The 23,505-nt window shown below is 36.1% G+C and overlaps 2 protein-coding genes across 4 annotated transcripts; both read left to right on the top strand.

The window, feature by feature from the left end:
* The first annotated feature begins 1,797 nt into the window (after positions 1-1,797).
* On the top strand, positions 1,798-8,473 carry LOC127797219 (serine/threonine-protein kinase ppk15). 3 transcript variants are annotated; one of them, XM_052329906.1, is made up of 8 exons: positions 1,798-2,309; positions 3,246-3,417; positions 3,565-4,056; positions 5,215-5,494; positions 5,975-6,082; positions 6,207-6,485; positions 6,698-6,841; positions 7,604-8,473. In XM_052329906.1, the coding sequence occupies exons 1-8, from the start codon at positions 2,021-2,023 to the stop codon at positions 7,790-7,792; spliced, it is 1,953 nt and encodes a 650-aa protein (XP_052185866.1). In that variant the 5' UTR covers positions 1,798-2,020; the 3' UTR covers positions 7,793-8,473. The 3 variants fall into 3 exon arrangements, with proteins under 3 accessions (XP_052185866.1, XP_052185865.1, XP_052185867.1); XM_052329905.1 differs by having other exon boundaries at positions 3,246-4,056; XM_052329907.1 differs by lacking the exon at positions 3,246-3,417 and having other exon boundaries at positions 2,178-2,309.
* A 1,459-nt stretch (positions 8,474-9,932) lies between these two features.
* LOC127797755 (uncharacterized) lies at positions 9,933-21,106 on the top strand. The gene is made up of 6 exons (XM_052330892.1): positions 9,933-10,560; positions 13,269-13,397; positions 13,490-13,610; positions 13,714-13,795; positions 20,466-20,619; positions 20,703-21,106. The coding sequence occupies exons 1-6, from the start codon at positions 10,264-10,266 to the stop codon at positions 20,847-20,849; spliced, it is 930 nt and encodes a 309-aa protein (XP_052186852.1). The 5' UTR covers positions 9,933-10,263; the 3' UTR covers positions 20,850-21,106.
* Positions 21,107-23,505: the final 2,399 nt, after the last annotated feature.

The following is a 23,505-nucleotide window of genomic DNA, read 5'->3' as shown; positions in this document are numbered from 1 at the left end:
GACCTGTATCAATTATATAGCGGTTAAATTAATTTTTTTTTAATACCAACACATGTACTATGCCCGTTGGGGACAACAGAACAAATATATTGTTACCAATAAATGGAAGGTACAGCAAGTTAATTGGTCAGTGGGTCTGTAACTGAAAGCAACTCTTCAAATTTGAAAGCTCCAAACCACCAAAGCCTTTTGAAATCCATGTTGAGATGTGGAAAAATAAAATTAAAACTGAAAAAAAAAAAAAAAAAAGATGCAAAGGGCCAGAAAAGCTGAGAAAGGGAAAAGGATTGTGGGCCCATAGTGGCACTGTGGTACCAACAAAATTATAGGGTCACTTGCATGGTGGGTTGTACTATTTATTCATTCACCTTCCAAAAGTTAGATTGGACCGTGTTTTAAGAAATTATTTTTATTTTAAGATAATAATAATAATAATAATTTATTTCTATAAAGTATTATGATAAATTGATCAAAGACTTATTCAACTTTGATTATTTAGTTCTTATCAATTTTAAATTTCTTTAAATTAATCACCATACCTCTTTTTAAAATTAATTAACAAAAATTAAAATTTTAGGAGTAAAGAGTTAAAATTCAAAAAATATATTTTAATTTACCTTAACATATATAATACTTGATTAAAAAAGAATGCTAAATGGTCGGACAGGTGAGTTGTCCCTTCTTGTCGGACCATTTAGCAGGGTCCTACGATGAATGGCGAAAATGTTTCTAATTTAGAATATTTTTCTAATATTTATTAATAAATAAGTGATCTCTGTAGCTTCAATTTTATAATTGAAGCGCTTAAATAAAATATAAGATAAAAATAATAAGAAGTTATAAATGCTGTCGTCAGAAGGGTATAACAGTAACACTCTTTAGTTACAATTAATTAATTTTGATATACAGTGAGTGAGTGAGTAATAGAGCACGTCATTTGGATGAAAGCGAATATATATATATATATATATACTTAATTATAGAAGATTAGTACGTGAATTAAAGAAAAAAAAAAGTGGACAACTTGGTAATTTTAATCATCCCGCGGCGCGGACTTCGCAAGGAAACAAATATAGTCCGCGCATGGTACGACGTCGAAACAACGGAATAATCCACGTGTACGTTCATTCATTGCCACGTCCCACACGCTTACCTGATCTTCTTCGAGAAGACTAAGAGGACAATGCTTCTTCATAGATGGAGAGACCTTGTCGTCGTCTTTATGCGAACCCCCGCCCCCCGCTGTTTGTATATATAATAATAATTATAAATGTTAATATTTCTACACTGAGACGTTAGCGTTACATATACGGAGTTAGTAAATTTAGTGATGAGAGAAGTATTTTAAATGTTTAGAAAAGTTTACCAAATCCGGGCAAATTGGTAACTTCATAATTTCGGGTTTGCAATATTGACCGATGACCATAATCATTTCGTGCCTGAAAAGGTTAGTATTATTATTATTATTATATATAAGATAAAAAAAAAGAAAGGCAAATAGCAATAATTTTACCCACTGTAATCATAGCACACCACCCATGCCCATGTGCGAGAGAAAACGACGACGTCTGTTCTTACTTCATGGGCCATCACTCACTGTATCAATCAAATTACTCCAAGCTCTGCTCGGCTACTCGGTTCGCTTAGAGCCAACGATGATCCACGTGGCCAAATGAAAAGGGTGGAATTTTGTCTCGACGATTCAACGGTTTCCAAGTTCGGATCCACAGAAATCCGAAAACCTTCAAACCCGACCCGCCTTGTCGCTTTTCAAAGTTGGTGAGGGATCTTTCCTGTCCCGTGTTGGCTTCAGTTTTACAGCAGTGGAGCACCTCTAGCTCTCTCTCTCTCTATATCTATACTCTCTCTCTCTCTCTCTCTCTCTATACAGGCATGCAAACCCTAGCTCCTCCCCAATCAAATTCCACTTTTAACCCTCTTACCTCACTCCACCTCCATGAATCCTCCTCCTCCTTCTTCTGTTCATCACATCTCGCTTCGTCTTTGAATTATCTCTCACATGGCGGTGTCCGACATCGAAGCGGTGCTGGAGTTCCTGAGGAGGAACGGCTTGTCAGATTCCGAATCGGCGCTCATGGAGGACGTCCTTGAGAAGCCGGAATTGCGATCCTTTGATTTCGAGAAGTTTCTGTTTCCGATGGTCCCGCTGCCGCCGCCGTTGAAGCTTCCCGGCAGCCGGCGTCAACCGGAGGAGGATGCTACAGCCGATGTTGTTGATTCCGGCGGCGATGATTCTTCTGAGGAGTTCGTTAGCTTGGGTTCTTCCACCACTGATTTATGTTCTTCAGGTTAATATGCAAGTATCTCTTTACAGTCGCTACATTTTCATCTTGCTTCCATTTTTCTTATTTCGGAATTCTTCAACCAACGGATGACTATCGTATTCCTTTGCCTTATTGTTGCTTAATTGGAACTGTTTTAATGAATGATTGATACTTGAAACTTCTATTTTTTTTTTTTTTTTTTTTTATCGATTTGATTGTATTTTGTCTTTATATGTATGTGGTGATTATCCCTTCTCTCTCAATGTAAAAGTTCTATTGACTGTTGTCAACTCCTTTTTAAGTTAAAGGCCAGTAATTCTATCGTTATTTTCTTTTTTTAATTTCTTTCAGTGGCTTGTTATTTTATTCTTGGCTATAAGTGGAATAGCTCTGCTGCTGGCATGTTTCTGTTCACTCGCTACTCTATTTCCTCAAAACTATCATCGATTCCAAGCAGCAAAAAAAAAAAAAAAAAAAAGACAGAGAGAGAACAATGATCAGTGATAAGTGCAGTTGTATCATATTTGCTTGACTGAAACAACTATTAGTTTTATTTTCTATGAGGTTCCATGGAAATGCAAGCATCTTTGAGTCTCTGAAGTGGTAATATTTTCTTGAATCTTAACATTCTTTTTTCACTGTGATTTCATTTAAAACGCTATCCGAATGATATGCAATATCTGCTAACGTGGTACTTTTATCAATTTTCTTTAATAGCACTCCCCTTTTCACTTTTTTTTTTTTTCAATCAAAACGGGTTATTAGTGAGTGTAAAATGGGTCATTAGTTAGAAATTTCAGCTCATCTGGCTGCAGTAATGATATCTTAATACCTGTATATTCCTTTCCTACTGCATCTTTTTAGATGCACCAATTAGTTTTGATCTGTCCTGTGGCAACTAGCCTGATAAAGCATCAACTATTGTTGGTTTTTGAGTACTTGGACATTTTTACTCTACAGAGTTCACTAATCCATATGGCATTCGAACAACCCGGGTAAGCTCCCAAGCTTCGTCGGATCGATTATCTCAATTTGGTACAGCTCGTGATTACCATGAATTTGATATGCAAAATGATCTGTACTGGTACAATGAGAAAGAGGAAGATTATACCATGCCTCCTCGCTTTGATAGGTCAGACTCCTTTGTTTGCCCAAGTGAGGACAAGTTTGTCATGACTTTAGGGACAGATAAGCAAATTGATGATGATGTAGTTTTAAATGATATATCAAAAGGATTTGACACTGTAGAGAGTTCTAACTTGGACAAGTGGCCTTTCAGTATGTCCTCCACAGACAATGTAAATAAGGTTCACTTCATGAATTATCACGTGGAGGAAAATGTACAATATGAAAGAAGTCTTGAAAAGGAAAAAGAGGGTCACAGTGTCTATTGCTGTTCTGTGCCTCTTTGTGAATGCTGCAACGAAGGTGGACGCTTTCTTGATCAGGATTCCAAGGACCAGAGTCTCCAAAATCTGAAAGTTGCAGATGTAAATGATTTTAAACAAAAGAGGAGCTTCAGGAATGATTGCACCAAAGAGTTTGCAAGTCCCAATGACTTGCATGTTCCTATTGCTGAGAAAGATTTCCTACCTGAAGGAAATGACGACTATGAAGGAAAACAAGGAAGGGAGACAGCTGTAGATGCTGATCAACTAGATGGTGCTGCTGATGATGAGGAGTGTAGCACTACAGATGAGCTTTTGATGCATGATATAAATGAAGATGAATATGAAGTATTCAATCTAAGAATTATCCACAGAAAAAACAGGTTTGTAAAGCTGAACTATTTGTTGTTTTAGAATCGTGGGTTGTTCAAGAGTTGAATTATATTATTGGTATTATATCGGCCCTTTATTTGGTCAAAGGCATGTTCTTAGTCTTCTTCTTCCTTATTTATTTTATTGATTTGGGTGTCATAGTCTCAAACCTTGCAAAAGGGAGATGGTCTTCGGTAGAAGTAGGAGATGCTTACATATTTAATCTTTGTATTTATTAGTTCAAAGATTTGAGAATTTGTGTGAATCTTTTATGGCTTTGCGTGCTATTTTGTCCAACCTTATCTCAGGCATAATTTAGAAGGAGCAATAAGTGAAATTCCTAGCCCATCTTCTTCTCTTATTTATTTTTCCTCTCTTACACCTAGTGTTCTTGAGAAAACATCCTTGTATCCCAAAACTTACTTTATTCAATCTTCAAACACTATCCTCTTAGAAGTAATAAATGAAATTCCAGACTATTCTCAAGAAGATACACAGGCCGTAAACTTGTTTTATTTAATCCCAAAACCGTATCTTATCGATTTCCAAATCCCCATCCCCTTCTCTCTCTCTCTCTCTTTTCCCTCAACTATTATTCTTAGGGTAGTTAACTAAAAAGTTGCAGTTTTTAGTCCCAGAATCCAGTCTATCAATTCCCATCAACCTTAATTCCTTCTCCTACTTAGGGGAGTTGATTAACCATTGAAATCCTGTCTTATTCATTGTTGCAGCTCTTAAAGTCCCTGTTATGAAAACCCAACATATTGCCAACTTTGAAAGAGAAGTGACTTCATTCGTATTTTTACTATAAACCTTGCAACTACCATAGGGCCTCTGTCCCCAAAGCAAAGAAAGAGGAGCAGGAACAAGAGGTGGTCCTCTCCCAGCCCTGTAGTTCCACAATTACTACCGTAATCTTCTATCTTTCAGAACACTAATTATGGATCTATCCATTCCCTTAACCCTCCAAATTATTATTGTAAGTAACATTGGCCTAGTTTCTAAACTTGTCCCATGCAGTTATTTTGGCAAGGGTGATCAAATTGTCCTACATAAATCTGGCCAACACACTGTAACACCTTGGTACCCTTTTGATCTGTTTTTCAGCAATACTATGAGGCTGTCTCTTTGTGGTAAATGGTTGTATTAATTTGTCATGCTATACACAGGACTGGATTTGAAGAAAACAAGGATCTGCCTATTGTTCTAAATAGTATCATTGCGGGTAGATATTATGTCACAGAGTACCTAGGCTCAGCTGCTTTTAGCAAAGTTGTTCAGGCACATGATCTGCAGACAGGAATTGATGTTTGTTTGAAGATCATTAAAAATGACAAGGATTTCTTTGATCAGAGCTTAGATGAAATTAAACTTCTAAAGTTTGTGAACAAGCATGATCCTGCTGATGATCGCCATATTCTGCGTCTATATGATTACTTCTATTATCAGGTTTGTTTCAACTGATTCGACAAGCTAATACCAATCTTTCTATACTTTTGTTCCTATATTAATTGAAATAAGATGTTGAACTGTCAACACTAATGTGGATCAGGTGGTGCACATGCTTGTATCTGCATAGCCAGAAGACCAAAAATCTTTTCTCTCACAGTGACTGAGCATTCATTTAAATCCATATTACTATGACCCACAGGATAACCTGATGCTAACTATGCATTGTTTTATACAGTTAAGATAAAGCAACATGGCATCACTCAAAGCTAAATTTATTGTTAGTGGTTGCCCTATAATGGGATTCTGGACTTTCTAGATTATAACTGTTAGTTTTGCTTGGTACATGGATATATTGTCTGCTATTAAAGTTTGTCAAACAAATTACTATCTTAAAGTGTTTAGTTATTGTTCATTCTCTGAGTTGCTTTAATGTTTAATTATTATCAGTGATCTGTTCCTCACATCAAAACTCTGCAGGAGCATCTATTCATTGTTTGCGAACTACTTCGGGCAAACTTGTATGAATTTCAAAAATATAATCAAGAATCTGGTGGAGAGCCTTATTTTACATTAAGCAGACTGCAGGTTTGTTCAATCATGTGTGTACCATATTTTTCTTTTATGTTATGTGGTTGTTTGTGAAGATGAAGATATATGTTTGAAAAAACCACCACGAAACACTAATGTGGGTGTTTTTTGCCTTTCATAGTTAATAACCCGGCAATGCTTGGAGGCATTGGAGTACTTGCATTACCTGGGCATCATCCATTGTGATCTTAAGCCTGAGAATATCCTTATCAAAAGTTACAGGAGATGTGAGATAAAGGTTATTGATCTTGGAAGCAGTTGCTTTCTAACAGATAATTTGTGCCTGTATGTACAGTCTCGTTCCTACAGGGCTCCTGAAGTCATCCTTGGCCTCCCATATGATCAGAGGATTGACCTTTGGTCACTTGGTTGTATCTTGGCTGAGCTGTGCTCTGGTGAAGTATGCTCTAATCCAGCTTTGTCTTATTAGTTTATTGGATTTTTGGATTATTAACAACAATTGCCTAGATATTGTTGATTTTATATCCGATGTGGTTTGAATCTATATTTGGACCTCTGTATATGAGGATTCAAGCTGAGCGCCTATAGCTGAATAATTCTTCTCAGGAGACTTCATTTTATCTCCTCCTTATTATCTGTATGTCCCACCAGGTGCTTTTTCCAAATGATGCAGTTGTAATGTTGCTTGCACGCATGATTGGGATGCTTGGGCCAATTGATATGGAGATGTTAGAGAGGGGGCAGGAGACATACAAGTATTTTACCAAAGATTATGATCTTTATCATATAAATGAGGTTTGTTTTCTCTATTGTGCTCTTTATATAATCAGAACTTGGATCTGGAGGAAGTGGATGGTGTCTCTTACTGTTGACTCAACAAGATTGCTTCATTTGCTGGCATTATACAGTTGAAGATGGGCGTGTTGAAACGGAGTTCTGTCAGGTTGACATTGATGGTGTCCATACAGATATAACCTTAGGTTCCATTTTATTGGCCCATTAATTATTATCAGTTGTCTCAGGGGAAGGGTTTGTGAAGTGGCGTCAAAGTACTAGTTTATAATCTTCTTAACTGATAAGGTTCCTGTGATTAGTTGAAAAGATACCTCAAGTTTCCTGCACAAAATTATTTCTTCCTCCTAAACTGCATTTTAGTAACCTACATGATTAGTAGTGAAGATATAAGCTTATTCTGTTGTTACACATCTAATCGGTACCCACAACCTTTAGCAGTAATATGATATTTCACTTATGTAGAGGACTGTAGTCTCTATTTACTCGTATCTTCTAACTCAGTACAGGATTCTGTCATTATTTTGAGTGCTCCACTCCAAGCTGCTTCTTCACTTGCTTTGAAATTCTCTCTTAAAACCCCTTTTACTCAAATATATCCAAAATCATAGTTTGGATTTCTTGCTTTCTTGGCCCAAAATTTGCTCCATTGTGACCTGCTTTTAGTGCCTCATTGATTTTTTGTCCTCTTTTCGAACCCTTTGCGGCATACAAATGACTGCTTGTAAAACTCCTTCTTCGTGCCAAACTTTTATCTTTATTCAGGATACGAACCAACTGGAGTACATAATTCCTGAGGAGTCATCGTTGGAGCATCATCTTCAGGTTGCTGATGTCGGATTCTTTGATTTCATAAGGCACTTACTTGAGATAAATCCCGAGAGTCGTCCAACCGCAAAGGAGGCCTTGGAACACCCCTGGCTCTCTCACCAGTATGAGCCTAAACCGTGCTGAATTCATGGTGAAATGGTTGTTTCTGTGTGTTCAAGTCAATACCAGTCGGGAGGAGTTATTTTGCTGGATGACATTCTTCTAACAGCTCCAAGGCCAATACACATTTCTGGTCCAAGTTCTGGTCAGTATATATGCAGACAAACACTATATCGTCGTCGTCGTCGTTGTGTGTGTATGTATCATCTGTTCAACATTCTTTTTGTAGTCCTCTGTGGAAGGGGGTTTGGCGGGATAGGATAAATGGGAAAGGAAACGTTTGAATAATGATTTTGAGGTTTGAAGTTTGTCTGGAGTTCTCTTGTGTAACTATACCTTCTTGTGAAGCGGAAGATGACGGTTTTTTGGGTGAGAAATGCTGAAGCTGGTGATCCTCCATAAACTTCTGGTAATTTTATTGGGTAAGAGCATAAAACCATAAATAACTTATGTACAAAATGATGTTACTCATTGATAACTATCCATTGAAAAAGTAAAAAAAAAAAAAAACATAATTATATTTATCAGCTGGTAACTCAGTGGCTGACACAAGTTTGACATATTACCTTGCGGGTTTGATTCATGGTCAACCCTCTTTATGCTCAGATGGTTTGACGTATATAGTTCATTAGTTTAAGTTGAGAACACTGGTGATCTTACTAAAGCTTATCTTAAAATTCTGTGGTGGGTTTATATTCATGAAAATTCTTATGGTTTAAGTTGTGATCTTTTCTAAACCTCCTCGTCCGTTAGTTTGGGGTTTAATGTTGTTTAACAAACTTATTAGACTAACGTCAATTTAATAAGTTTTAAATATTAAATTTATATCACATGGAATGTTCATAAAAATTATACTTAAATCTTGTGATTGTTGGATGAAATGGTTGTTTTAAGAAAATTCCACGGGGATCTCTTTAAATGCTAAATTTAAATTATATAAAATTAATGGAAAAGTAATTTTAAAAAGTTTAAGGTAAAATTTACCTTTTAAAAAATTTATTATTTGTTTACAATTAATGCTTTCAACAAGTTAAGTTGGTGATATAAAATGAATTGGATGATTTATAGGTAGTTCACACTTAACTAGACTCATTATTATAAAGGGCGAGAGTGAGAATAATTTGTTATATGAATTTGAGTCAATAATTATAAATTAGTGATTTGACTTGAATAGATTCATTTGTAAAAAATTTAGCTTTGTTTGGACTCATATGCTCAGCTCGTCAATCCAATTTATTAAACTCGTTGAATAAGTCTCAAACAATGAGCTCGTGATAATTCGACAGATTTTCAAACTTAATCTTAATTTTATTTGAGAGTTCAATAGGTTTTTTAGTTTAACTTACTTAAGTTATCTTGTTTCATGATTGAATTGAACCTTTAATTTAGTTAATGGAGTAAGATGTTTTACTAACTCAAAGCAATGGCCTCTTGATAACTCAATAATTTTTTTAACATGTCTAAATTAGTCTTTTGATAAACTTAATTTTATTATTTTCAATATCTTCTAAAAGGATTTATACTTCAACTAATTATGTAAATTATTAAAAAAATGAAGGCAAAAAAAAAAAAAAAAGTAAAAAAATTCATAGTTTTTATTTGTAAAGAAAAGGTACCATTTATTGTAATTATCAATAACATTTGTAACACGACAAGATTAAATACAATAAAAAAACTTAGGTCAGATTGTTGATTTGTTCAAAGTTGCTCAAACCATTCAAGTCACGTGTGATTGGGACTGTTCAATTTTAATTGTTTTTAATTTTATTAAAAATAATGATATTTTAAAATAAGATAAACAATATATTTCATGTAAAAAATTAGCATAGTTTCACGATTAGTATTAGAATTTTACATTGTATACTAAATTAATTATTATATTTTAATTACGTAGAATTTGATTTTTATTAAAATTTAATTTTATTATTTGTTGTCAAATCTTTTAACAAAAGCTGATAATAATAAAAATTAAAATATAATAAATAATTTGTTACGGACATTATATATAGTTTAGGAGATTAGATTGGGCGCTTTATATTTTTTATTTTTATTTATAAAAGAGAAAAGAAGAAAAGTAAAAGAAAAAGGTTGCGCCAAACAGAAAATGGCCGAAGTACGAGTACTTGGACTTGGACTGGTTCATGAATCATGATTGGGGGGGGAGATCGAAGTGACCAAACAGAAGCCCCCAAACGAGGAAAAGTTGTCTTCTTCCCATTGGCACATTCCGTGCTCAAACTCTTCCATTCCACTTTTCCCCCCTCTCTGACTTGACTCCCTCTGTTAACTGTAATCAATCAATCAAACCATCGCCTCCTAAGCTCTCCTCCTCTCCACCAAGGAACTTTTCCTGTTTCTCTCACGCTCCACCGCACGGTTGCCATACGCCGGTTTGACAGGAAGCGAGCCTCCATGTTGTAACTGAGGTTTCTTCGTTGCCATATGCCGTTAACGAGGCGTTTGACAGCCTAGGTTTTGTTTTCTGGCTAGGGGTCATGGCCATGGCGGGGTTGGGTGAAGCCACTGAGGTGTACGCGCCGAGGAGTGTGGAGGTTTGGAGGACGCTGTTGAACTGGTTCGGCTTCTTCTTTCAGATCTTCGTCCAGATCCTCAGAGGCGCGCCGTCGGTGGCCCAAGTCCTCTCCCGTGTCGGTCTCCGCCACCACTCTTTCCTCTCTTCCTTCAAGGCTTTGCCCGTCGCTGAATCGCCGGAGCCGCCCCCCGCCTTGCATATCGCCGCCGAAGGAATCGCCGTTTCTGACGGCGATCACCACCCGATCGACAGGCTTACGGTAGTTTCTTTTCTGTTTTGACTCTTATCTATTTTGTCTCCGATTTGACTATTTTGATTTTTGGTGCGTGTTAAATATTTCGTTCATGGTGTCTTTTTTTTTAACTTATATGGCACAAACTGTCTGACGTTTGCAGTTACGATTCTTGCAGTTTTGTTCGGTCATTTTTGAAGCTTAATCGGTCTAATGTGAGTAATCAGCCATTGATAAACTTTTAGGGTTGTTAGGGCAAGACTATAGGTTTAGATAGATGCAGAGACATCACGCTACAGTTTTAGGGATGGATTAAATCCAAGTTCTATATCCAATCCCTTGCTTTTTACCATAATTATGTCATATAAAATACTAAGTGGTTGGAGTTTACACAAGAAGTGATTTGCATAATCTAGTTTGAAGCCTATGGTTGTCTCTAGTTACTAGAGAGACAAGACTAACTTGGATGACATTTAATTTGACTATTTTTGTTGTCATGTGGCTTGAAGCTATGGAGAATTAAAGGGGCAAACAAAAGACCAATCAATGTTTTGTCATCTGTTTATACTGAAATCAGGTGTCTTATGAGACCATTAGTTACCATTAACGTCAAGGGAACTGGTGGATTTTTGTTCTTGCTTTCATATAACAGAAGCAAGAAAGAAGTTGCTCAAAAATGAGCGCTAGTCGAAATCTAGGGCTGGCATGAACAAGGAGAATGCAATTCAATAAAGTGAAATCTGTTACTAATTGTGAACAAGAATGACCATATGATCTTGCTAGGTGGAGTTATAATGTGCAAACAAGATAAATAACACTAAACAAGCTGTGGGTTGCTTCAAGATAGGGTTATGAGAGGGACATGTGAAATGGCACGAAAGGACCGGGATGAGTAAAAAGATCCGTCAATCTACCCCCTAATTAGAATATGACCTAGATAGATGTATGCTAGAAGAAATCTTGTTTCCATCTTGTACCGAGTGAAAAAGGGTACAAATAGAAAGACACAGAAATACTTCTTAATAGCCAGAGATTAGTTATTGCATTATTGATTTTAACAATTGGATTCAACTATGCTCAATGCAAAAGTGTAACCAATTCCTTGTTATTGTTCCAACACTCCCATCTCAGACGTGGTTATCAAGTACAAAAGCTGTGAGTTACAGATTTTTGTTTTTTAATGTTTTTTTTTTTCTGCTGCCATAAACCAAGGGCTTGCCCTCGGTAGCAATGGTAAGGTTGCTTTTTTGCGTCTGGAGGGTCACAGATTCTTGTTGTGGAAATAACCTTTTTTGCAAAAAAACAAAGGGAATGCTGCATAAGAATACAACTCTCCCCCAAGATTATGCATAACCTTTACACTTAAGATTATGGGGAGCCTTGCCATTGGGGATGCTAAACTGCTTTGGTTAAGATTATGTATTACCTTTCTCAATGAGTGAGATCCCATCATCATTGGTGGAACTAGGGTGATGGCTTGGGGCCATGCCCAACAAAAGAAAAAAGGATGTCCCTAGAGCTTGAGGCTCCACACATTGTGAGGGTTGGGGGAGAATCATATCTATATGCAACACTCTGTTTGCTTTTTTGTGAAGTGGCTATTTTTACAGCTCGAACCCATGACCTTCTGGTAACATAATCACAGCCTTGCCTGCCAAAGTTCCCAAAAGTCTTTTGTCCTATAATATTTTCAGTAGTTTGTATGAAATGATATAATGATCCTCCAAAAATTTGAGAAAATTTGTTTGGCCATTCCAAACTTGAAAAAGTTTGCTTTTGCCCCTTTCTGACAAAATTCTATGGTCTGTCACTCACTTTCATTTAATAAAAACTTTATGATCAACACAAATGACTGCCTAGTTGTTTTCACAAACTACTGCCTAGTTGTTTTCACAAACTATTTATGGATCTACGATGAAAGAAAACTGTTAGTAAAGAAAGATGGATCTTATGATTAATGAGATCTTCTGATGAATCTGAATCTGAAGATCTAATACTTTCTGATGGATACTAATAAGTGGAAAATAGTAGCAATTATTTTAGTGAAGTTGACTATTCTAAATCATCAGTGCTACAGCCACAGCTCTTTGAGGCTAGCGTCCCCCCTTGTTACCATTTCATCTTTTGCTTGGTTTGTTTATGTAGTTTGATTATATAAAGACTAACAAAATAAAGAAAAGAAGAATTAATCATTGACAAAGGAGTTGGTGCCATTCTACAACTCAATTTTTGTAGAATAAAACATAAAAGAATAAGAATCATTAATATTTCCACTATGGCACATCATAGGGGCATACACTACATTCCTTAAGACCTAGTTCAAGTCCCATTAAGCCAATACTGAAGAAGAAAGAATGGTAATATGAAACCACTAGCAACTGACTGGCTCCTTCTTTATGTATTAATACTGCATTGGCATAGCGAGTGTATGACATCTATTGTAATGAGGGGAAGATGACTATGAGAAATAGGAGTCCATAGCATGCTGGTTCATAACACTTCACATTTGACTCGTATTGGTAACATGGATCGTAATGGCATAATATACCAATTCTTGGTTCTCAAATTTGGCCTGTGAGTAATGGAGATCTGTGAAAGTAACACTAAGGTGTTATTTACCTGTTGCTTCAATAGCAGTACCACTGCTAGTCTGCTGCTGCTATGTTACCACGATGTGTTTTCCTGTTATCATATAATAAACAGATTTCAAGTCTGACTCACAACTCTGCAAACAGGTGGTTCTTGACTTGGATGAGACTCTAGTATGTGCTTATGAAACATCTAGTTTACCTGCTGTTGTTCGTAACCAAGCTATAACAGCTGGATTGAAGTGGTTTGAGCTGGAATGTGTATCTTCAGACAAGGTGTATTTACATATTCTGTATTCAGTTCTACAGGGTATGTGGACTAGTTACTAATGATCTGTATTCATGTTTGAAATTTTTCGGGTTTGAAGGTATTTGAAGGCAAACCCAAGATCAATTATGTTACGGTGTTTGAACGTCCTGGGTTAGAAGAATTTTTAAAACAACTAAGTGAATTTGCAGATCTTGTTTTGTTTACTGCAGGTCTTGAAGGTTGGCTGTTATTTCCCTATTCTCCTGAGAATTCTCCTTCCCCATTTTTCAGCAAGATTTTTCATGTTTTTCTGAATTAGTTACTTTCTTTTTGAGCCTTCAGGTTATGCCAGTCCACTTGTTGATAGAATAGATGCTCGAAATCGATTTTGTCATAGGCTTTATCGGCCTTCAACTATTAGCACGTATGTATTGCTGCTCTTTTAATTTACACTCATTCCTGCTTTGTTTCTTTTATTCTTAATGACCATCTATTTCAACTGAAGCTGCAATAAAGACAGCCATCTCCTGAATATATGACATGTGGTGTTCTTTCCTGATTATAACCAACATTGGTTTTTTGATATGTATGTATATTTGTATTTTTCTGCCTTCATTAGTTGATATACTTCCTTTTCAAGTTATAAAGTTATACCCGGGAAATCATGATCTGCCCTTGTTATAGAGATTGATGTGGCAGTATCATTGCCATGGGATGGGGGGTTTATCAAAAGATGGAAAAATGTACTTGGATGGTTCTAGCCCTATAGTCTTTCATAACCTGGCCTTATTTCTTGTTTCATGCTATAATCTTTCTTGGGCATCTCTTTGTTTTTCTACTATTAGTCTATTCTACTTCCTTGGGATTATGAGTCATATATGGTGAGAAATGTCCTCCCTTTTGAGCACTGTTTGTGGTCCATAGAAAAATGCTGAATTTAAGTTTTTACATTCTCCTTTTGATAGGCAACAAAACATGATGATGTATTAAAAAGCCTATACAAGTAGAAAGTAAAACAAAACTAACCCAAACAAACTGCTTCATTGGAAACATCATCCAAAAAGATCGGATATTTTAAGAAAGGAAACACCCTACCTCGACTATAAGGACAAGGAATTGAGAATGGTCCCTCCAAACCATAAATCTTTTTGCGTACTTCCTAAAGCTCTACACATGGCTCATGCCAAATAAATTTCGCTATACAAAATGGAATGATCATCCAAGCATGTCTCAATCTCTTTGTTGGACAGGTCTTGCTCAAGTGCTAAGGACCTTCACAACCATAGTTGGCACAACCCACTAGATCCAAAATATTATCTAAAAAAATGGAGAGATCCTCTCTCAACCACAAAAGCAAGGAAATGAAAATAGTTCCATCTAAATCAGAAAGCTGTCTTTTCAAACACTAAAAAGCTCTACACTTTTGCTCACTCCAAATAAACCACACCATACAAAAAATATGATCATTAGGCATATCTCAATCTCTTCCCAGGACAAGCCGTGCCCGAAGTGCTAAGAACTCAACGACCACAGCCATAGCCAGCATAACCTCATATAGAGATAAACAAACTCCAAATATCCCTAGCCCCTTTAGATTGCAAAAGAAGATGATCAATGGATTACTGGCTTAGGCAATCCCTTTATTAGGATATAGTCACAGCCCAGATTTCAAGGTCATGAATGCTTCTGTGTCTACAATCTCATACTAGGTTCTTCCAGTTATGCCCAATTTTCTTGACTGATGGTGAAGATCAAAGAGCTTATTTCTTCCATAGAACAGGAGGGTTTGTCTTTGGGGTGATTGATCCCCGTGAGTTGTCTTTTATGACACTCTACAAAGAGTTACATGGGAGGATTACATGGCATATGTTGTTGAGGGTTATAACTAGAAGGAGGTTCAAATTTGTTCAAGGATTAAAAAAAATGTAAAGAATGTCAATTGAGCGAGTAGGGATAAATGGTAAATAAAGATTTTATTCTAGCAAGTGTCAAGTACTTTTCTCATATGGTTGTAGATTAAGTTTTGTTGATTCCTAGTCTTTTCCTTTAAAAGTAAATAAAACATCCAGCCCTCCCTGTTTGATTGGGTTTGTTCAATGAATATTTGCTTTTCAAAAAAGTGGAGAGTTCAACTTCCCCATTCAATTGTTAGGAGCAAACAGATACTTGATTTTCAATGAGTGTATAGAGAGAAAGACAACAGTTAAAGGGAACAACAGGATATTCCCGTGGATCATGAATGCAATTAACTAGACTATTTATGTAGTGACGTCTTAGATACTCCTGATTGGTTAATGGATCCTTTTTGTGCACACAGTTACAAGTCTCAGAATTTGTGTTTGTGCATGGTGATTAGCACCTTGAGCATGTGGCATGGTTTTGTTGAGAGATACTAGTTGCCGCTATAATTGTCTGCTTGTATTCATTAAGCCTTAGCTGCAACATTATTTTATTTGGTCTCCAATTTTGATTGAATTTTATTAACCCTGTATCAAAGTCATGACTCATACCTATATAATAGCGACCTAAAAATGTGAAAATTAGGTTTCACATTAAGTCAAAATAATCAATTTTCTATTCCTGCTAGTTGAATTCTGATAAGTTATCGACTTTTTGGAAGCACCAACACCACATTATATCCTTGAAAAGAAATTGAACCTCCCAGTGAAAGTTTCCATTCATTTTACGTTGGCAAATATTAATTAAAAATTCATCAGAAAAAAGATCTGAAATAAGGCATTACCTTCTCGGCTCAGGATATGCAACAATCCCTTTTGCAGTTTGTTTTTGAGAAGTTACAGAAATATTTTTCTTGTGGTGGTATTGTGTGAGCTTAAAGGTAATTGTTATGGTCCTTGGAGCCAATGGCGAGAATTAGGGCAGAAAGTGGCGAGAGATAAGGCAGAAAAATAGGGAGTTAAGAAAGAGAGAACAACAGAAAGGTGCGAGAGAGAGAATGTTCAAGAGAGAGAAACTGAAATTCAGAAATGTCATTGAATGAATACAAAACAGATTGATTATCTTTATATGTAGCTAATCAATCAGCTGTTACAATTTCAGTTACAAGTTGTAACTGTTCTCTAGAGAATTAATATTCGACAGCTGACGTCAAATTAAATGACTACAACCTACTGAAACCCTAGGAACTTGACGTTTCCCCGCCCTTGAAAATTTTCTTGTCCTCGAGAAAAATCAAAGAAGCTGAGCAGCAAGGGAAATTGATTGAGCAAATCTTGAAATTTCCAGCTGTAGTTAGTAGAGATAAAATAGAACTGGAAGTAGCAACAGGACCAATGGCCTTCTATCATACCAATAGAGTGTGGAATTCCATGCAGTTTCCCATAATTTCACACCAAAGCTGTGTAGAGACTTCAATTCTCCCATGAAAAGGACAATATATGGATGCAGTAGGCATTTCATAATTGTGACCTCTCTCAAAAATTCCTTTCATTGCTTTGGATGGAAATCTTGATCCATAAGAATCTTTACAGCCACAGCCACATCCTCAGCACTATGGACAACACCAAAGGAACCTGCTCTGATTCTCTCTTTCTGAACCAGATCACTCCCTGAGATATCCAAATCTTCCACGTCAAGTTATAGATCTTGAGTTGGTTTAGTTGGAACAATTTGAACTTCCTCGACAAACTTAAAATGACCTTGGACTGTAATGTCCTTTCGATCAGAAATGCCTACAAGTGGATGAACTTCTCCATGATCAAGTAGAGGGAGATGCTTGGAAGGAAGAGGATCTTGAACATCTTTGCTGCTGCATGAACTAGGCACCTTGCTGTGTTCATCCGTAGATTGCTTAGGACATGTCATATTAGCAGCATCACCATCAATACCTTCCAAAATTTGATCAGTCTTCTCCTTTGACAGAAAGTCCTCCAGCAAGTTGGATTGCGGAATTCTATGAATCACTCCATTTCCTGGCAGGAGTGGATCTGATCTTTCCTTAGGAGGAAAATCAGAAGGAAGACTTGATACAATTTTGATGTTTCAAAAACATCATCATGAATCCATCAAATTTCCTTGTTAGGCCTTCCATAGTTGCCTCCATCATCTCAAACTCCATGGCAGAATTGTAATAACAGATGGAATCGAAGGCTTTGGAACAGCTCTGATACTAATTTGTTATGATCCTCAGATCTAAACGTGAATTCTCAGCCAATGGCGAGAATTAGGGCAGAAAGTGGCGAGAGACCGAGAGAGAGAGATTGGGTAAAAGAATTGGAGAGACAATTCAGAAACTGAAATTCAGTAATGTCATTGAAGGAATACAAAACAGATTGATTAGCTTTATATGTAGCTAATCAATCAGCTGTTACAATTTCAGTTACAAGTTGTAATTGTTCTCTGGAGAATTAATTTTCTACTGCTGACGTCAAATTAAATAGCTACAAGCTAGTGAAACCCTAGGAACCTGACAATAATTTGAAAAGTTAGGAGAAGGTGGCTTGGATTGAAGATAATTTTGTCATGTGAGGTGGGGTTGTGAAGATTAATTCTGACTGGTGGGTGCAATACTGGAGGCACATACCTTCTCTAGTGGGGAATGGTCGGAGATTCTATGTTGGACTCCATTGTGACATAGAGTAGGTAAAATAAGCATCTATAGGTTTGTTTGGATTCATGAGGAAGAGGAGAGTGGCTGTAAGTGACTATCTCAATTTGATTGGACCCTAGGATATTGCTTTCTGATGGGAGTTAAAAAGACTGGGAGATGAATGAGATGGTAAATGAGTTGGCAAAAAGTTTATTCTTTATCCCAGTTCTGTATTTGCTATGTACTGCAGTTGAGTATATAACTGTTGCTTTGAAATTCTCTCTTTGTATGGACAGGAGTGCACGAGAAGATTCTGAGTACTGAGAATCTGGTTAGAAGAAGATTTAAATATGGCGTTGAATGTGCAAGATGACGCTGATCAGTGGATCACATTCTGTTTCATTGTTCATTGGTTAGAAAGCAGTGGTTTGATTTTAGTTTGACATTGGGCTGGTGTGGGTTTTCTCAAGTTCTGTGATAGAATTAGGGGAATAAAGTGACATGAAATAAGAACAGGAAGGCATGGTTTTTATTTACTCATGTTATTTGTTGAATTGTTTTGATCAAGTGCAATCATAAATCTTTCGATGGGAAGGAAATTCTTACACTGGGAGGAAGATTTCTCATACTTTTGTTTAGTTGGTTTCATGTGGCACCTATCCCTTCTTAAAGCAGGCATAAGTTGCGTGTACATGGGTGGTAGTCCATGAAACCACTTTTATGATGAAACTATAGTAATTGAAAAAAGTTATTTTTATCTGAAGTACCTTGAGCTATGATTTGATGCTTAATCTTAATTTTGGCATATATTGTTTGTGATTATATAGATACAACAGTTTTACAGATAATCAAATACACACACATACATACATCATACATACATACATACACATACGGGTCAGGTATGGGTTGTAGTCACTGTCCTCCATACCCCACCCTGCCTGCACAGCTTTTTTTTTTCTTCCCAATCCATACCCGTCCTGTCAGGATAAAATTTCAAGTCCATACATGTATCAAATGGACAAATTTGTCAGATATCCATTGGATCGGGTAAAATTGGCATCCAATTAATTGTCTAGATTGCCAATTTCTTCTAGTAAAGTCCTGGCTTGATTATTAATGTCTCATGGAAATTGAAAAGAACCTGCATAAATTAACATGGATTTTAGGAAGAATATGTGGTTATCTAGCAGCAGTTGAAGGATGTAGTTAGAATTATTTCTAGAACTTGCTTAATACAAAGGATTTTTTGTCCTCTTAATAAGCATCTACATTCCTTCACAAGTATTTGATGATTAGGTTGATGTCCTTGTACATCTGTGTTTACACTGTGGGCCAATTAAAATGATAATGTTCTAATTCATAAAAGGGCAGATCCCTAGCTTCAGCTTAGGCTTCAATTGTGCAGCAACAGGTCTGGTAGACAGGCCAATGTGAAGCACACTCAAGTTACTATGTTTGCACTTGTAGGATTCTTTATCAATTTGTGTAATTTTCATTTTTCATTATCATCTTTGTTCTACATGTTGTGCTAGTGGCTGATTAATTCTCTGAAAATGTCTGGGTAGCCTGCATGAGATGAACAATATCAAGTTCATCTTCCATAAAACTGTAACCAAAACTAAGATTGCTATTGTTCATATAAAATGGTTCCCTTTAAATTTGAGTTGACTCTTTAATTTGTGCTAATGTTAATTGTGAACATTGCAACATGTATTGCCGGAGATATGGTGAAACTGTTCCTGTTAGGTAGTGTGATGATAGCATTATGTAGGGTACATAATATGTGATGGCCAGCTGTAAAACCTTCGATGTTGGTCTCACAAAATCACGTGCAGAAAAACCCTTGAATGGATGACTGATCAACGTGCATCAATATTTAACACACGACTTTAACTTCATTATTACGTATGTGAATCTCTTTTACAGCTAAAAGGTTTTCTCAGCATTAAAAAAAAATTGCTTAACTGCCTCAAGGTGCCTTCTGTTGTATTAATGCACGAGGTGCCGAAACATATGAAAGAGAGAAAAATGCTGGAAGTGCCTTATGTTCTATTAATGCTTTATGCTACAAAAAGCAATATTTTCTAAATGTAATTATGCCTTGTCTCTTTTCAGAGTAATCTATATGGATTCTCTTTTGGAGTTGGCTATATTAAGATCTTCTTTATTATCTTAGTCCAAGTTAATCTTGAATTTGCTGGATTCCTGTCATCCTATTAGCATTGCCCTCAATATTTGTTAATTAGGCACTCCTATATTACATGTGCAAGCCAGCCCAACTGAATTTATCTTATTTTCTGTCATATTGCTGACTGAGCGCCTCTGCTGTTTTTATCACACAACCGCCTGAACATTCGCTACTTATTTTGTCGACTTATATCATAGTTACCCAGTATTCTGTACTATAAAGCATATGCTGGTTTTGTGATTGCGTTTGAACTATTTACCAGCAGTTAGCATTATTGAAGGGCGATGTTGAGAGTGTATTTGGTTCAAGATTAAATTGCTGTGCGATAAAATAAAACATGCACTGGATTTGCAGGGAGTATCGTGAACACGTGAAAGATTTGTCTTGCCTAACAAAGGATCTTTGCCGAACAATTATTGTTGATAATAACCCATTCAGTTTCTTGTTGCAACCGATGAATGGAATTCCATGCATCCCATTTTCTGCAGCACAACCACACGACGAGCAGGTACTAATAATGCTAACGAGATATTTGTCCATCACTTGTCTTAAAATCTTAATCGAGTCTCCACTGTTGTGTGTCTGAACCAGCTCCTCGAGGTCCTCCTGCCGCTCATCAGACATCTCTCCGAGCAGGAGGATGTTAGACCTGTTTTGTATGAGAAGTTCCACATGCCCGAATGGTTTCAACAACATGGAATCCCATGCTCTACTAATTTTACAGATAAAGCACGATGATATGGAGGAAATTATTATTATTCTTCTTTTTTCGGCGGCGTCTAAACAGGCAGCATTTTCTGTCGGAGGGGCATCAGCACCAGGCACAAAAGTAAGTTTCTGTACATCACCCTAGTAATGGGATACAGTGGGAATTCTTAGTCTTGTGTGGCCTCTGTTTTTTATATGCTAAGCCTAGCGCCATTTGTCGTTTTGTGTATGTTTTAAGTCGATGATGTAAACCTCTAGTTGCAAATAATTTTTGCCCTTTTCCTTCATGGCAATGGTCTCTCTCTCTCTCTCTCTCTCTCTCATGAAAAGGAGCCCAACAATGTTGGGTTTTAAGATTAGGTGATTGGAACTCTAGCCACCGTTGGAGTTTTAGAGACCAACAATCGGTGGAGCTTCAGGGACTAGAACCCAACATTAATTTGGTTCCAATCTATAGAACCCAACAATTGGGAAGGTGGTGAGAAAAGAGGGGGGCAAGTGGAGGGGAGAGAAATTCGTTGCCGCCGCCAGAAAGGAGTTTTGTCGAGAGAGAGAGAGGACTGGAGAAATTAGAAATATGCTGGTTCCTTCGCGGAGTGTGCGTGTTAGGGCAGTTTGGTAATTTTTGAAATTTTAATAACAATAAACTAACAAAATAGGAAAAGTGTAACATGTTTAAACTTAGGGATGATAGGTGTTTTTTTTTGGGAAAATAATGATTGGTGTTTTTAACAAAACCTTTAAGGGTGCTGCATGGAGTGTACCCTTTATTATATTATATTATTATTTAATATTATAATATAATAATCATGTATTGTTATATCTATCTACCTATATATGTAAACCTCCACCCTAGAGCATTCAAAACAATTAAATTACATTAAAATTTTATCATATTAAGATTATTTACATTATTGAATCAATTAAATTATAAGGTTAAATTTCACAAACTGTCCCTAAAGTTCTCCTAAGTTGCACTATTTATCCCATGCTTTTAAAGTGAAACCGATGTCATTTGAATTTTATAAATGTGTATTACTTTTCTGTTGTTAACGAATGCTCGTCAAATTTTTCCTAAATTCTCTAAATGCTTGGTCTATATGCAAATAAATTAATAATTTTAAATAAAAATTGATTGGGTAACTTTTGACCATTGTAGTTCGTTTTTTAATTTTTTTAAGGTAAATTTAAAACAAAATAAATTTTAGTGTAGTGGTAAAGTTATTGGATAAATTATTTATTATTTATAAGTCACAACGTTACTTAAAGGTATTTGAGAAAAATATTTTATTAATATAATTTTATAATACTAAACATGGTCTCTGTTTATATAATAGTATAAATAAAAAACCAAAAAATAAAAAAATTAAAGAAAAGTTGCAAGGAGTCAGCAAGCCTGGCCAGCGACAATCGTTGATGACATGCTTTTCAAGTTAGAACCCAAAAGATTTATCTAGGTTCGATCTTCCAGGTTTGAATAAACTCAGAAACTTGGGTTTTGTTCGAGCCCAAATCCCACTAAGGGAGAAACTTATCAGCCGATAGCATCTTCTTTATCATTTATGACAATTTGAGTTCTGATTGATGGAACTCACAATTGGGAATTCTTGATCTATCCTTTTCAGTAAGAGAGAAAAAGTGGGAGAAAAATAAGGAGGAGAAGAGGATTGAAAAAGTGAGAAAAATAAGGAGAAGAAGAGGATTGAGTTTCAGGTGAGGTTTCAATGAAAACCCCATCACCATCAATAAGATTTTTGGCAAAACTCTATCAAAAAGTAAATCGAACCCATATTAAGGGTTATATCTAAACCCTAGTCAAACCCTTAATCTAGTCAATTTAACTAGATTGAACCCAACTAGTTAGTACAATGGGATAGACTTGGAGTTGGTGGTTAGTAGGTTATGTCAATCGCAAATCATAAGGACAAAAATTATAAAAAATAAAAAAATAAAAAAAAAAGAAAAAAGAGATTCACAAGACTTACGGAGTTGAGATAAAAGGAGAGAAGTTTTTTATATGTAAGTGTAAAATGATCAATTTGAATGTTTTTCATCCTCTTTGACAATCGGGGTTCTGATCGATGGAACTCACAATAATAAGTTCTAAATCTTTATATTCTAGTGGAAAGAGAAAGATGGGAGAATTGGGTTCATTGGGATTTTTGGGGAAGCCACACCAAAAACCAAATTAAACCCAAATTGAGGGTTAGATCTAAACCTTAGTTGAAACCTTGATATAGTCAAACTAAACAAATCGAATCAAAACCCCCATAGCATGATAGGGCTTTCAATGAGAAGAAAGAAAGAGAAAAGCCTAGAGTTGTGGTTGGTTGGTTTTGCCACAGTAAGCTACTAGAGATATAAAATGACAAAAATTGTGAAAAATAAGGAATAAGAAAGAAAGAGAAGCCCGTGAGGTTGATTGAAAGGAGATAAAAGAAATTAGGGAAGAGGAGAGGAAAGACAATGCTTATATGTGTAAAGTCATCAATTTTAATATTTTGTTAACTATAAAAGAGGTCAATGCGATTTTGAAAAACATGAAGACAATCAATGTAATTTAGATAAACATCAACGGTGGTGTGTGAAATTTTTCCTAAATTGCACTCTCAAGGTTTGCTTAAATTTCTCCCACCCCTCGTGCTTTTAAACTCACATTGACCTCGTTTGAGGTTAATAGACTAAA

This window comes from Diospyros lotus, chromosome 3, assembly GCF_014633365.1.
Source record: "Diospyros lotus cultivar Yz01 chromosome 3, ASM1463336v1, whole genome shotgun sequence".
In the NCBI taxonomy this organism is placed as follows: domain Eukaryota; kingdom Viridiplantae; phylum Streptophyta; class Magnoliopsida; order Ericales; family Ebenaceae; genus Diospyros; species Diospyros lotus.
Note: the sequence above shows the minus strand (reverse complement) of the source record. Positions and strands in the feature narration are given on the sequence as shown.